The sequence below is a fragment of the Punica granatum genome, chromosome 2 (assembly GCF_007655135.1).
Source record: "Punica granatum isolate Tunisia-2019 chromosome 2, ASM765513v2, whole genome shotgun sequence".
Taxonomy (NCBI): domain Eukaryota; kingdom Viridiplantae; phylum Streptophyta; class Magnoliopsida; order Myrtales; family Lythraceae; genus Punica; species Punica granatum.
In genome coordinates this window covers 41204496-41217880 of record NC_045128.1, presented here as the reverse complement: position 1 = coordinate 41217880, position 13385 = coordinate 41204496, and the positions used below count along the sequence as shown (strand labels likewise).

The window sequence follows — 13385 nt, the reverse complement described above, 5'->3', positions numbered from 1 at the left end:
TCCATGGCGGGATACCAATGGAAAACCATAGCCAGATCCTACCGTGACATCTTCATTTCTTGATATCTCCTCTAACTTGATTTTAAAATAGGGAATTATACTAAAATGATGCGAAAATGGATCCGATACACTATGTCATTTTATAAAATGTCATTTCATATTCCATAACAAAACAAATTATTAAAGTTTATAAAATTAATGAAAGGTATTTGGATTTCCAAAACATAATCAATTGAAAAGCTGGACTTTTGAACTTTTTCTGATGATGTGGCACCATATATTTTGGGCACTTCTCGCATTTTTATTGGCTGACAATCGAGATGTCACTCAACGGGAGATTAGCTTTGTCTTACTTGGCATCTCCGAAAATTTTGTCCCCGACTTTTATTAATTTATATAGATACACTACTAGAAAACATGCATTTAGGGACTGAAAGTTAGAGATGGAAGTGTTTCTGTCTCTACTTGAGACGAAATTATAGACGACTTACATATGACATAAATAGAATCGGCTTTCGAGACGGATTTAGAGACGGGATTTAAGATGGACTGTAGGTCTCTAAATTGTAGAGAAGGCATTTAAAACGGCATAGATCCGTTTAAATAATCTTTTATTCTTCGTATAACGTAAATTACCTAAAGAATAAAAACAACCAAAAATAAAGATGAACAAAAACTCTCACAGACGGGAATTAGACTTGAAAATTTTCGTTCTAGTACACGCCATTATACTGCATATACCCTCCGCTCCGCTTTGACGATCAATATTTACTTTTTCCACTTTCACGATAATCCAACAGGTTCAGTAAATCTATGCCAGAGTGTTTCCTTGGATAATGACTGCCAGTCACTCATTCATTGGAATAAAAGAGAATTGAGCCCAAGCGGGTAATCAGCGTTATGGCCCTGCTAATATAGGCCCAATCCCATATTGGGTCCCATCGGCCCATCCTGAGCCCGTTTTACATCAAAACTTGGGGTCAGTGCACCATTCCTAGGTGATCACAAATATAATTTAATAACATCCCTTATAACCGAAAAAAGAAACTAACGTATAAATCAAAGTACTGTAGTAAATGTTTTTTTGCATAGAAATGACAAGAATGTTGCTTATGGGCATAGGCATTGTATTTGGTTAATCTCCATCTCTCCGACGTACAAGACCGAATGTGGCACATAGACAACTTTACGAAGTGAAAGACGTACATCATTCACGTTGATAATGGGCAGCATAATTTGGATGCCTTGAGCTCAATATCCACTTGCTTTCACCAACTACAATTATCCACTTTTACTAAAGATTTGGAACAACCCAACTGAGTCTGAGCTTCTTCATGGCAAATGAAATGACAAAGACCAAACACAGAAGCCAAAGCAAATGCTACTGATGAGCACTATGTCTGAGCCTCTACCAGAAAAATACGTTATCCTTGTTCCTTCTTAATCGTTTCATTTGTATTTGGATATTCATATTTTGTTGACTTTGACTCGACCCTGCACGTTTACTAATATATTCCTCTGCTCCTCCTTTGTCTTCTTCCTGAACTGACCTAAATCAAATCATCTCCCACATTGTCCTAAGACATAAACAAACAATTCTGTGTCAGTTTACGACCGGAATGTCAAGATCAAGCTCTTCCGGGGTCGACCTTTTCGGAAGAAACATCTCTCAGTCCCAGTTCAGCTCACTTCCAGAAAATGGCCTCCTCTGCTGTTGCCGGTGGATCGGCGGAGAGCTTACTCGAGTCCTTCTTCCTGGTGCTCGTGTACGGGTTCGTGATGTTCCGGGGTTCGAAGTTAGCTAACGAGGGCAGGCAGGCCTTGCTCAAGATATTCACTCCGGGCATCACGAGTGCTATGTTCTTGAGTCTCGCCAGCTCTCTGCCTACTGCTATTGTCATCCTCGGTAAGTGAACCGATCTGCCTAAGTAGGGAGTCAATGTCTCCCGTTGACTTCTGGCTGCTGTCTCTGCTGTTCTTGTTAGTATCTTCCTTGGACTTGTTGGATGCTATTTATGTTCTGCGGAGAAAATTTCAGCGACTGAAATATTTGTAGTTCACTTCGCTGGCCTCTTTGGTGGTTGAATCTTTTTGATGGGGTCGGCTCACACGTCCAATTTTGCCAAACATTTACAGTGTCGGGACTTCGGGGGAGCAAATCGAGTGCACAAGATCAAATCTTCATTGGTATGGGCTCCCTCGCTGGTTCGACCATCATGTTGCTCACACTTCTGTGGGGATCTTGCATCATAGCCCACATAAAAAATGGTATACCAATAGCTCCGAGTCATCCAAAAGAGCGAATTTGAGATAACATAAGTATTTATTCAGAAATAAACTGTTATCTGCAGGTTACGCAGTTAAAACTGACTCTGAGGTGAGTCACACCGCAAGGATCATGATTATATCAGCCCTTCCATTCATAATCGTCCAATTACTCTTGGTGCTTCGGAGAAACATCCAAGTTCGACTACTGATCTTGATTTCGATGATTGTTTCCATGGCCCTATTCATCTCTTACGGCCTATATCAGGTTAACTTAAACTTGTCATTTGATTATACCATATCTAGCTTTGCTTCATATAATACCTCACTTTATCTACTTTGTTCAATATTTTCTCGACGCAGATCTTCTCCCCTTGGATTCAGGGTAGAAGACTGGCCTTTGTGCACCACAATGACGTGATATCCCTGGGAATTCCCGGTGTTCATGGACTCGATAGGCTTCTCTCAGACAGTGGTGAACCGAACGTCGAAGCCTTGCACAAGTTAGCTCTCCCAAGATAGCTTCTTTCTCATAGAGATTCACTCCCTATGCTTTGTTGGACTTACTTCGATGAATTTTTCCAAGGCAGCAAAAAGAAAGAATGTGTTAAACATCCAACGGGCCTACAAGGGATTAGGTCCATTTGCATCCTAAAAGTTCAAGCTAATAGGATGCGATGCTTAATCCTCTTATAAACCCAGAATTATCTTTGTATATTTTCAATGTGGGATCTAAGGATCCTTGACACCCGCCTTCACGCGCAGCGTGGATTCATAGCCGGGATGAGACCTAACTAGGCACGAAGTCAGCACGCTAGCAAGCGCAGTAGCGCGTAGATACGAAGTGTTGCATAATCAGCACATTGGCGTGGGTTTGGGCCTAGCATTGATACCGTGTTAAACAGAATGGATATCTTAAACTAATTACCACTGCAGGTTGTTTAAAGCGCTGGACAGTGATTCAGATGGGCTGCTCTCAGCCGCGGAACTCCGAGCCCTCATCTTAGGAGTCCAGTTTGAAGAGATAGATCTGGGAATCGACGAGCCTTTGAGGAAACATTTGAAAGACAAGATAGTGGACGAGAATTCTAAGATGGACAAGGATGAGTTCATCAGTTTCATGTCCAAATGGCTCGAGGATTCGAGGCATTCGCTACTCAATTTGAAGCGCCTGGGTGATGGAGTTATTGCAGCAATAAAGTTCAAGCACTTGCTTCTGGTATCACAGACATTTCTATTCTACAGACTTCTCCTCGTAAGAAATTTTCGATTTTTAACCATGTTGATACGGATAATGAGATCTAGAAAATGTAATCACAGCATAGACGGCGCATTACTCTGCTGAGCGGCCAATCAGATGGGGCTGGAGGTTCAGGTCACAGCACGACGACCCATGTCAGTGATACTTTGATTCGCCACCTCCTTTTTTTCATCACTTTGCCCAGTTCGTGATCATAACGTAAGATTATTCATCATAAAAGATCGCAACATAAGATGCCTGCTTCAACCCTTGCAGAGTCCACTAATCCAGTCAAGAGATGAGGTTGTGATCCCGATCAAGAACCCGATATCGAGGGCCACCGTAGCTGCTCTTAAGCTGCTTTGGGGAGCACTGATTGTTGCTGCCTCTGCATATCCGCTCGTGGATGTTGTTGACAACTTTTCGGCTGAATCAAGCATACCTTCGTTCTCTGTCTCATTTGTGGTGACCCCTTTAGCTTGCTACAGCTGGATTTGGTCAGCTCTGCTCCTCGCCGGGAAGAAGAAGACTCGGATGTTGTCTCTAACATTCTCAGAGGTATGCAGAATAGAACTCTATGGTCACAGAAAACGATTCCAAATTTCCTGTTTATTGTTCATACTTTTGTTCCAAACACATTTTCCGAAGTGCAACCTGAGATTTGTGGCCTTGTTTTTCCTTCTTTTAAAAAAAAAAAGGAAAAAAAAAAGAGAAAGAACATAACAGAAAACAATTCCTGATTAGAAAGTTTGATGACAGATTTATGAGGCGGTAACTGTGAACAACACATTCTGCTTCGCGGTGTTCTTGGCTATTGTTTATGCTCGGGACCTGACATGGAAGTTCTCTTCTGAGGCATTAGTGACTCTAGTTGTCACCATTCTCGTCGGTCTTATAGCCGGTTTCAAGACGGATTTCCCACTTTGGACATCCATATCAGCCTATGTACTCTACCCGTTGTCATTGGCTCTGGCGTATCTCCTCAGTTATGTTCTCGGCTTCTCGTAGGTGTAGCAGGCCATTGAAGGAGAAGGGACGACAATAGCAGATCGAATCAAAGTTTTGAACTTCAGCAGAACGCTTACATACAGGAAGTAGGCAGTGCCTCAGGTTATCATTCCCCACCCCCCCGCAAGCAAGTTGTCATGTATTATTCCTCGATTTGTAGGACAATGTCGTTGAACCAAGAAATTGTATGTCAGTGATTCTTCAATTTAACTTGGTACCGACATGATTTTTCTAGATAAAATGATTGCATGCACTCAAAACATGTCATGATCTACAAAGCAAATATATAAGGCACACAAACTTGAAAGGATGCAGGCGATCGAGAGTTTACTGGGTCAGAGTTTACTATTGAGATCAAAAGTTTAAAAAAAATTGTATTCTTGATTGTTCACCAAAAAGGAAAAAGAAAGAGAAAACTCGATTAGGGTTAACATGCTGAAAACTCAATTAGGTTCAAATGTTCTTAATCGGGTACTGGTTAAGTTGCATTTTTTTTTTTGCTAACTCGGGGTGTCCAGGCTTCGCCCGACTAATCCCCGAGGCTCCGTGAACCTCCGGCGACGCACGAAACGAGTAATTACTTCAAAGACGCTCCGGTGGTCCCAAGAGGATTCGAACCCGGGTCTCGGAGCTGGTTAAGTTGCACTTAAGATCGAATTAGATGAACTTCAGCTCAAGCTCATGGATCAATAGTTATCTCCTTGGTGGGACCCACCAGCACTGCTGCCTATGAAATTAATTGGCTAAAATGAGGAGAATGCGGCGGAGTGCGGGTCCCACAGACGTCGACGACAAAGTTCGTCGTCACCTTCACATGCGCTGCGGTGCGGCAACCAGTCCCACTCCTTTCTTCTCCTATTCACTCCATCTTTCCCTTCTCCAGAGCTCAGTAACGGTCACATTTCACATTCTCAGCAGTCAGCACGGCAGATCCCTCCCCCCCCCCTCTCTCTCTTTCTACTTTCTCTCTCTAATGGCTGGAAACTTCTACTTCTTCCTCCTCCTCCTCCTGCTGACAGCGCTCTCCCTCATGGCCGGCGTTTCCGGTGCGGCCCACGACGGCGGGGTGAACCTGGAGCTGTGGTGCGTGGCCAAGAACAACGCGGAGGACGCGGCCCTCCAAGGGGCTCTCGACTGGGCCTGCGGGCCTGGGGGCACCGACTGCAGCGCAATCCAGCAGGGAGGCAGGTGCTACTTCCCCTCCGACATCGGAACAATGGCCTCCTACGCCTTCAACAGCTACTACCTCACCCACGGCCTCACTGATGACAGCTGCTACTTCGGCAACACCGCCGCCCTTATCTCTCTTAATCCCAGTGAGTGTCCACCATCCCCTGCTAGTTTCAGCAGCAGTGGTAGTAATAGTAGCAGGGTTTCCGATTCTGATCTTTTATCGGTGGAGGTTTAGATCTCGGTGTAGATTTCCATGTTCAAGGTTGATCTCATGTTCTCGGATCTACCAAATGTGAAACCATTCTTGGTTGATTTACCTTAGGATATATCAGGGTGTTGAGTTGGATTGATTCCGCTTTAGGCATGCCATGCTCGTTGCTTTAGTACTGCGTCCATCATGGTTCCGATAACGCTGCATCGCATCAGCTTAATTTCATCTCAGAGAAGTTGCTCTATGCCTCGCCTCCGTTTCACTGTCCTGAACGGAAGCTTATAGTCCAGTTGGTGGCTGACATATGAATCATAATCTGCTGGAAATGGCGGTGATTAAAAGTTGGATTGGAGCTTTTGTACATTTTTACAGGCAAATTGTGGCTTATGCTTCTTTACATCTACTTATGACGATTCGTTTTCATTTGTTTCAGGTAAAGGTAATTGCAAATTCCCATCCAGGTAACTATTAATTACCTTTGGCAGCAATTATGGCTTCAATAAGTGCAATCTGGTCTTTTCTTTTATCTATTCTATTCTTCTGCTAGCTGTGTGATTATGTCTGGATTAGTTCTGAAATTGAAACATTTAGCATGTGCATTCATGTGGTTAGTGTTTTAATTTCCAGTACTTTTATTTTACAAGGATGATGAAGTGGCGAAAAACCCCAATTTAAATCAAGCTAATAATTGTTAGCAATGTGCTCAACTTTTTCTGTTGTGCAATTTCTTATTGTTCAACAATCAAAACTGAACTACCTGAAAAATTACTTGTAAAAATTAGTTCGTTTGGAAACTTAAATTGCCAGTTCGACACATAATTCCATCATTTATAGATTCTAAAATTGTGACCGTGTCCGCTCTTCTGTCTGAATATATATAAACTATATCTGTCGTGGTTCCTCTTGACCGTTTTGTTCATGAATCTTGATATGCCCTGGACAAAACCTTGCCAGCTAGAAAAAAATGACTAAATATGTGAGAGGCGCGGGTTGTCGCACAAGTTATACCTACTTTCATGGCCTGCATTTTTCTTCTATTGTTATCTATGCCCTCTTTGAGACTACAGTTGCTGATTGTTTTAAATGTTTGTTGGGGTGCAGCTCGTCTGTAAAAAATGGAAGCCATTCAGGTACATCAACAACAGTTGGACTAGGGCCTACATACGAAGATTTGAATGGCTGCAGTCGGATTACCATGCAATGGTACTCATTCCTAATTATCGCCCATTTGCTTGTCGCTGTGATGCTGGTTATTGGATGACAAAGTGCTGATTGAGAAAATTTATTTTCGGGAGCTCACAATCAGCTGCAGATCAAAGGCTAAGGCCCATTCCTTCCAACCACAGGAAAAGAAACATTTTGGCACGAATTCATGTAGTGACCTTTATTAGGTTAGTGAAATTCTTTCTAGATTGAACGTATCTTGATCTCTATCATGTAAGTAAGATGAAGTTATCGATACGATTCTTCTCGTATGTTCGCGGGATTTATCACCTGTTTTGGTCGCTCGAGGGTCCGAAAGGCAAATCAAGTCCTGTAATGAAAGCTAACACTTTTCTGCGAATTCGAGATCTCTGCTCCAAAGATGATGTGATTTCTTTTCCTCATAATTTGTTTACTCTCTCATATGATATCATGTTTTGATGTATAAAAAGAAAAAAAAAAAAAGTATTACTGTTCTTGAAGTCACACTTTTCCTTTTCTACGACAAAATAGGAAAGCTTTTCCCTCTCCTAACCGAAGAGTCAGTCTACTCCGTTGAATAGCGTGCCAAACTTTAGGTAACCAAATCCTTGGCACATGTCATGGTCGTAGACCAAGTTTAATGTTCATGTATATGTTTATGTGTATGTACTATATATGCCCTAGGAGTACAAAAATTTACAGGGATATTGAACTTCTAACACTATCGGCAAAACTCGAGCGATACAGCTGACTTTGTTAACCAGAAAGTGTGTGTCATATATCAATTGTATGGCGTGACATGTATACATAAGAACTGAAAAATGGAATAGAGGAAAAATTCTTGTCAACTTTATGCTTTCTAACTCACTGTTGTCTTTCAAGATCTTCCGTACCGTCTTCTTCGGGCTGAATCCTTCTTGATGATCTTTCCCTGCTGAGCATTCTCCTGAATGAACTGAGCCTCGAGATTGATCCGCTCCGCTTATGGGCTGAGCTCGCCCCTGCCTCTTCTGATGAAGTACCCTCCACGCACAAAGAGACCACAGAACCTGTGCGTTCGAGTATCGGCGGTGCTGTTGGTGGAGGCCCAGCAGACTGACCAGCCGGTTCAGGCTGATCTGCAGGCTTTGCTTCGGCCCGGCAAATTGGGCATGTTGAGTGCGTGGCGAACCACTTATTAATGCATTCAATGTGGAAAGTGTGCTTGCAGTTAGGCAACAGTCTAACCACTTCCTCGTCCTCTAAGACACTCAGGCAGACCGCACACTCGGATGCAGTCAGTGTGGTCGCAGTCTGGGCTGTCGTATCGAGTTGCCGGAATACAAATGTGGGGAGGCAGGCTATGACTGAAGGGTCAAGGCCCGTCTTGGGCGGAGGCTGAGAGTGATGATTTCCCCGGGCCACCAGGCCCAAGCTATTCATGGCTGCCCTGCGGCGGGCCTGGCGGCGGATGAGCCACCTCGCGTATATGTGGAGGAGGGTGACGAGAACTACCACCACCGACAACGAAATGATCGACGCCAGCATGATCTTGCTGTTCAGGTCATAACTTTTCCTGGCGTACCCCGATGGTTCCATCCTCCCCTCTTCGTGATCATCGTGTTTGCTCGAGGCGATGAATGAAGGAGATGGAGGAAGAGGAGGAGCCATCAGGAAGAATGGTCCTCTAGATGGAGGAAGAGGAGGAGCCATTGGAAAGAACAGTCCTCTCCTCCACATAACTCGCGTGGAGTTTCTCTGTGGGGGAGTTGGTTCTGTTTTATTGATTAGCTTGTGAAAGCGCATGGAGAATGCGTAGGAAATGGGGTTCTGGCAGAGAGCTTGGTTTTTCAAGAGCGTTGACTGTTGAATGTTGACTTGCCCTGCCCCTACTCTCACATGGTTTTCTAACTTCTCGAACTACTTTCCCATTTTGACGGGCTTATTTTCTTTTTATGTTCAGGAAAAAAGGAAACATTTCCCTTCTAGATTTTACGTCATACCGACTTAGAAAAAAAAATTTGATACGATCAATCAATATTTTTATTGTAAAATTTTCATTTCACATAAATAAGCAATTAGATACATTTTCAATTCAAAATCTCAAGCTATTAAATTATAATATCAAATCTCTTATAAATTTGTAATTTTCGCCGTTACTTTTTTATGTGAGACTCAATACTTACTAAAAAAAAATTAGCGTCAATAATTTCATATTTTTTCTGCATAAGGGTACAAATTCCTAAATGATAGCATAGTCGTCATTTATTATCATATGTATGATGATGCTGCACATTAAATAAAAAGGGAGAAAGATAAAAACTCCCCTTATGATTTGGGGTCGAGACAAATCACATATTGTTATTTTGTTTGGGACAATTAATCCCCTCCGTGGTTTGCTCCGTTAGACATAGGGGTTTACGGCGTTAATTTTTTTCATTTTCAGTCCTCAATATTTAGCTTTTTAATCATTTTAATCCTAAATCCTTTTCTTTTATCATTCCTATCCTCAACTTTTTATTTTGTTTCATTTTAGTCTTATAACGAAAAATCGAAGGGGGAGGGGGTCGGGGCCGCCAATTCTTTAATTTTTCATTATAGGATTAAAATGAAACAAAATAGAAAGTTGAGGATATGAATGATAAAAGAAAAAGATTTACGATCAAAATGATTAAAAAGTTAAAAATTGAGGATTGAAAATGAAAAAAAATTAACGCCGTAACCCCTATATCTAACGAAGCAAACCACATGAGCTAATTGTTCCAAATAAAAAAACATGGTGGGATTTATTCCGATTCCAAATCACAATGAAGGTTTTTATCTTTTTCCCAAAATAAAAGGCATCTTGACTCGTCAAATCACATTTTAATTTCTAAGGGGCTTCTATTGAATTTATGCATACTGTAAATGACGTAAAATTGCCGGCGCCATTGGCATTAAAGAGGTTGTCTTCCTTTCTCCTGAGGATGTCTTGCCTTCCATTGACTTGGAGATATTGCCCCCGATGGAGTCAGTCAAACACGTAGACTTTTGTGCTCTAAAATTTTGTTACGGTTTTCCCTTGGAAAGAAAGGCCTTCCTGCGATGTGAAATTTCCCTTCTATTCCGGAAATCTGTCAAATCTCCTCAGATTGGAATTAAGCCGTAAGCACGCGACTTTGATATGATACGTGTTACTCAGGGAAAAACAGATTTTAGGAAAGTTGGATCGATGTCACAACTTCCAATCTTCCATGCACCAGTAGACTAACCCAACTGTTGGTTTCACACCATAATAAGTCACACCCGATGCGGGTTCCGGGCGGCCGCGTTTGGATCCTAGAGTCAATGATAAGGTTTATGAGCCTCATGGATCGAGCATATTGTAGACCTCGAGCTGAAGTCATAAGACCCGAAAGCTTGTCCTTGACTTGGACTCGAGTTCGAGCAGCCTTCAAGTGAGCTCGGTTCGGCCCTTGCACCTCTAGAAGAAGAATCAGTTCTGGTTTTCATGTCTTGGCCCAGTGAGCCACTGGTTCCTGGACCTGCTCAGTTTGGGCCTAAGCATGTCAAAGCTACGCTGTATATGATTCTTAAATTGCACATGTCAGGGTTTCTTATACATGTACATATGCGGTTTGATCTCTAACTAATGCTTAAGCTGGATCGAGATACATTGATCTTACATAAATTGACAACTCGAACGTCTTCGATACGTACCATGAACAGGAAACACACTACCCAGGTAGATTCACCTTGTCCTCAGAAGTTAAGGGAGGGAGGGAGGCCCATATCTATTGCCAGTTAGATGCAAAACAAGAGAATATTCTACTTACAAGTTGAAGACGAAGACATGTTTCAGATGACATTGAATTCCAAGCTGGTAACTTGGCGTTGGTCTTTTCCAAAGCAATGAAAAACATCAAGATTTAAAAAAAAAACACATACAAAGCTGATGACAGAGAGTCTAGCTAGCTAATAAATTGATAATGATAAAAATGTTGCATATGGTGGAACATAGAATAACCGAATGAGGAATCAAATGCAGAGATAACCTAAAAAAACAGTCCATCCAACCCGACATTCCCTCTTTCCTCCCCCAAGCTGCAGAGTTGGCCTGACTAGGAAGAACGTCTTTTCCCATGCTGCATCAACTTGATGAACTTCATTCATTCATCCTTCGCAATGCCAAGTTCCTATTAAATTAACAATAATCAAACGGCAAATGAATCTATTGGTAATTCAACCATGATGTACCAAGTGCGCTTCAACACTTTGTCTTTGTGAGTAACATTAAGTATATAGAGCAGTCGACTTGAAATTAATGATAAAGGTTGTGGAGATCTCGGAATTTTTAGACCCCGTTAAAGTTGAAGCTAAACTAGCTAGATTGAGGTTGCATACCTAACCTAAGAGATAAAATGGGGTCAGGTCCTCTTGAGTGAATGACCTGATGAGCTTAAAGAAGCATAGGCTGATGATGATGGCGGCTTCTGTAACCCAACATTATCAGATCCTTCCTCGTCGTGAACTTGCCCCGGGATTCCCATGCCTGGGAACCCATCGGGCACGAAGCGACCACCGAAGCTGAACGACTGCTGAAATGCAGTGGAGAAACTGGACTGAAGGGGTCCCCTTTGCGGAAAGTTGTAGCCACCAAGACCTACGGAAGTAGGCTGCTGTAGAGGCAGCTGCAGGTTGAACGAAAAGTCATCCCGGTTCTCAGTACATGTGTCATTGCTCCAGTTGGCTGCCGATCTTGGGTAGTTATTGCCGGCCTCGAAGCCGAACCCTACCGGACCTGCAGAGCTTCCAAAGAGCGGGGCAGTCTGCTCGTGCCGTTTTGGAGCTTGCTGGAAAGAGTGAAGAGACAAGCCCAGATCTTTCTGCGAAATCATGTCCATCATGGAGTTGCTCACAGAATCAAGTGGCTGCTGCGATGGCACGAACCCAGAAGACTCTAGATTATTGAGTTCTTCGGAATCTGCAGCAGTTCGTATCTCCATCATGGAGACATCGCCGTTATCATCATCGCCGCCGCCAGCTGCAGCGGCACTGTCAGGAATATTCTGCCATTGGGGAAGCTCAACCAGCTTGTCGATGGCAGGCTTTGCATTTTCGATGAGCCAGTCCACGGCCTTGCTTGGCCGGTCGTAGCCGAGCCTGTCCTGGACATCGTAGAACTGAATGGCAGTATGGGCTGAGAGACGGACCCGCCGGTCCCTGGGGCCCTTGGCAGTGTAGACCTTGCTGTGGCGGTCCTTGCGCCCAGTGGAACGGACGATGTGGCCTCCTTGGACCTGCACTATCTCCCCTCCCATGCCCCTCATAGTGCTTGGAATCGAACTTCTCAGATCAAGAAGAGTACATTCTTTTTCTGAAGATGCCGAAAGCACTACAACCCGATGAAACAATACTTATAAAGGGTGGGGGTTGTAGCAGAATTCAATAAACCAGCAGGCAGCGGCAGATCCAAAACAAAAGGGGTCAAACAGAGATATTTATTTTAAGGTTATGTCAAAGAAAATACAGCTTTGGGACTGATTTTGAGTAGGGTTTGAATGGTTTCTTCGTCTATCAAATGTAGACAGCTACCACAGAACAGAGTTGGAAAGAATTAATGAGGAGAGAGAGAGATAAGAGAGGAAGTACAACTGGGATGAATGCAACAGCTCCAAAAGGAGAAACACATAGAGATTTGAAATGCGATAAAACTGATAAGGAGAGGTCCTAATCAGTTCTCATGCAGGGTGAAGGAAGCATTGTAATCAAGAAAACATTGGTGTATATAGAATTCGATATATAGTAAGATAAAAGAACATATTCTTATAATAAAATCTCTTTAGTTTTTATAGAAGGAGTCTCGAGAAAATGACTATAAATAATTTAAAGATTACTTTGAAATCGTAAGAGTATCAAATTTCTTTCCCTATGTGGGTTTTTTTCTTGGTAAAATTCAATAGCTTCTGTAACTGTGTCTATATGAGTAGGAGAGGCATTCTATCTTTTTGTGTCTAATATAAATCATCTCGTCTTTGATATCTGTTTTAGAAGCTAAGACTGCTTGCATTTAATGGATTTGAAGACCCTCCTTTCTCGATCGGTTTTCGCCGGGGATCTTCATAGTCAGCAATAGGTTTGAAGCATTAGTTAGTTTGCTAGTTTGAGCTCATTCATCGGTTTTGGTTTTTTACTTTCAGGGGTAGTTTACCTTGGAGGATCTCTCCAGTATCTGGACTCTATAGTGTTTGGTTAAGCATTACTTGTGTTTTTAGTAATGGTAAAATCCATTACTGAAAAATAGAGTGGCTGGGGCATTAATTAAATTTAATGGACTGATGAATC

The 13385-nt window shown here is 42.5% G+C and overlaps 4 protein-coding genes across 7 annotated transcripts; 2 read left to right on the top strand and 2 right to left on the bottom strand.

Moving 5' to 3' along the window:
* The first annotated feature begins 1552 nt into the window (after positions 1-1552).
* On the top strand, positions 1553-4754 carry LOC116196811 (sodium/calcium exchanger NCL1-like). The gene is made up of 8 exons (XM_031526714.1): positions 1553-1906; positions 2137-2268; positions 2352-2533; positions 2629-2768; positions 3202-3484; positions 3586-3660; positions 3782-4063; positions 4265-4754. Exons 1-8 carry the CDS (start codon positions 1699-1701, stop codon positions 4511-4513), a joined length of 1551 nt encoding a protein of 516 aa, XP_031382574.1. The 5' UTR covers positions 1553-1698; the 3' UTR covers positions 4514-4754.
* A 576-nt stretch (positions 4755-5330) lies between these two features.
* Positions 5331-7507, top strand: LOC116196813 (PLASMODESMATA CALLOSE-BINDING PROTEIN 5). 2 transcript variants are annotated; one of them, XM_031526717.1, is made up of 4 exons: positions 5331-5829; positions 6331-6358; positions 6999-7100; positions 7193-7507. In XM_031526717.1, exons 1-4 carry the CDS (start codon positions 5487-5489, stop codon positions 7311-7313), a joined length of 594 nt encoding a protein of 197 aa, XP_031382577.1. In that variant the 5' UTR covers positions 5331-5486; the 3' UTR covers positions 7314-7507. The 2 variants fall into 2 exon arrangements, with proteins under 2 accessions (XP_031382577.1, XP_031382578.1); XM_031526718.1 differs by having other exon boundaries at positions 5332-5829; positions 7204-7507.
* A 202-nt stretch (positions 7508-7709) lies between these two features.
* Positions 7710-8882, bottom strand: LOC116196812 (E3 ubiquitin-protein ligase ATL41-like). Its single transcript, XM_031526715.1, has one exon. It carries the CDS (start codon positions 8865-8867, stop codon positions 7947-7949), a length of 921 nt encoding a protein of 306 aa, XP_031382575.1. The 5' UTR covers positions 8868-8882; the 3' UTR covers positions 7710-7946.
* A 1904-nt stretch (positions 8883-10786) lies between these two features.
* LOC116194377 (transcription factor PCF5-like) lies at positions 10787-12813 on the bottom strand. 3 transcript variants are annotated; one of them, XM_031523189.1, is made up of 2 exons: positions 11450-12813; positions 10787-11236 (listed from the first exon to the last, which is right to left on the bottom strand). In XM_031523189.1, exon 1 carries the CDS (start codon positions 12368-12370, stop codon positions 11468-11470), a length of 903 nt encoding a protein of 300 aa, XP_031379049.1. In that variant the 5' UTR covers positions 12371-12813; the 3' UTR covers positions 10787-11236; positions 11450-11467. The 3 variants fall into 3 exon arrangements, with proteins under 3 accessions (XP_031379049.1, XP_031379050.1, XP_031379048.1); XM_031523190.1 differs by having other exon boundaries at positions 11491-12813; XM_031523188.1 differs by having other exon boundaries at positions 11445-12812.
* Positions 12814-13385: the final 572 nt, after the last annotated feature.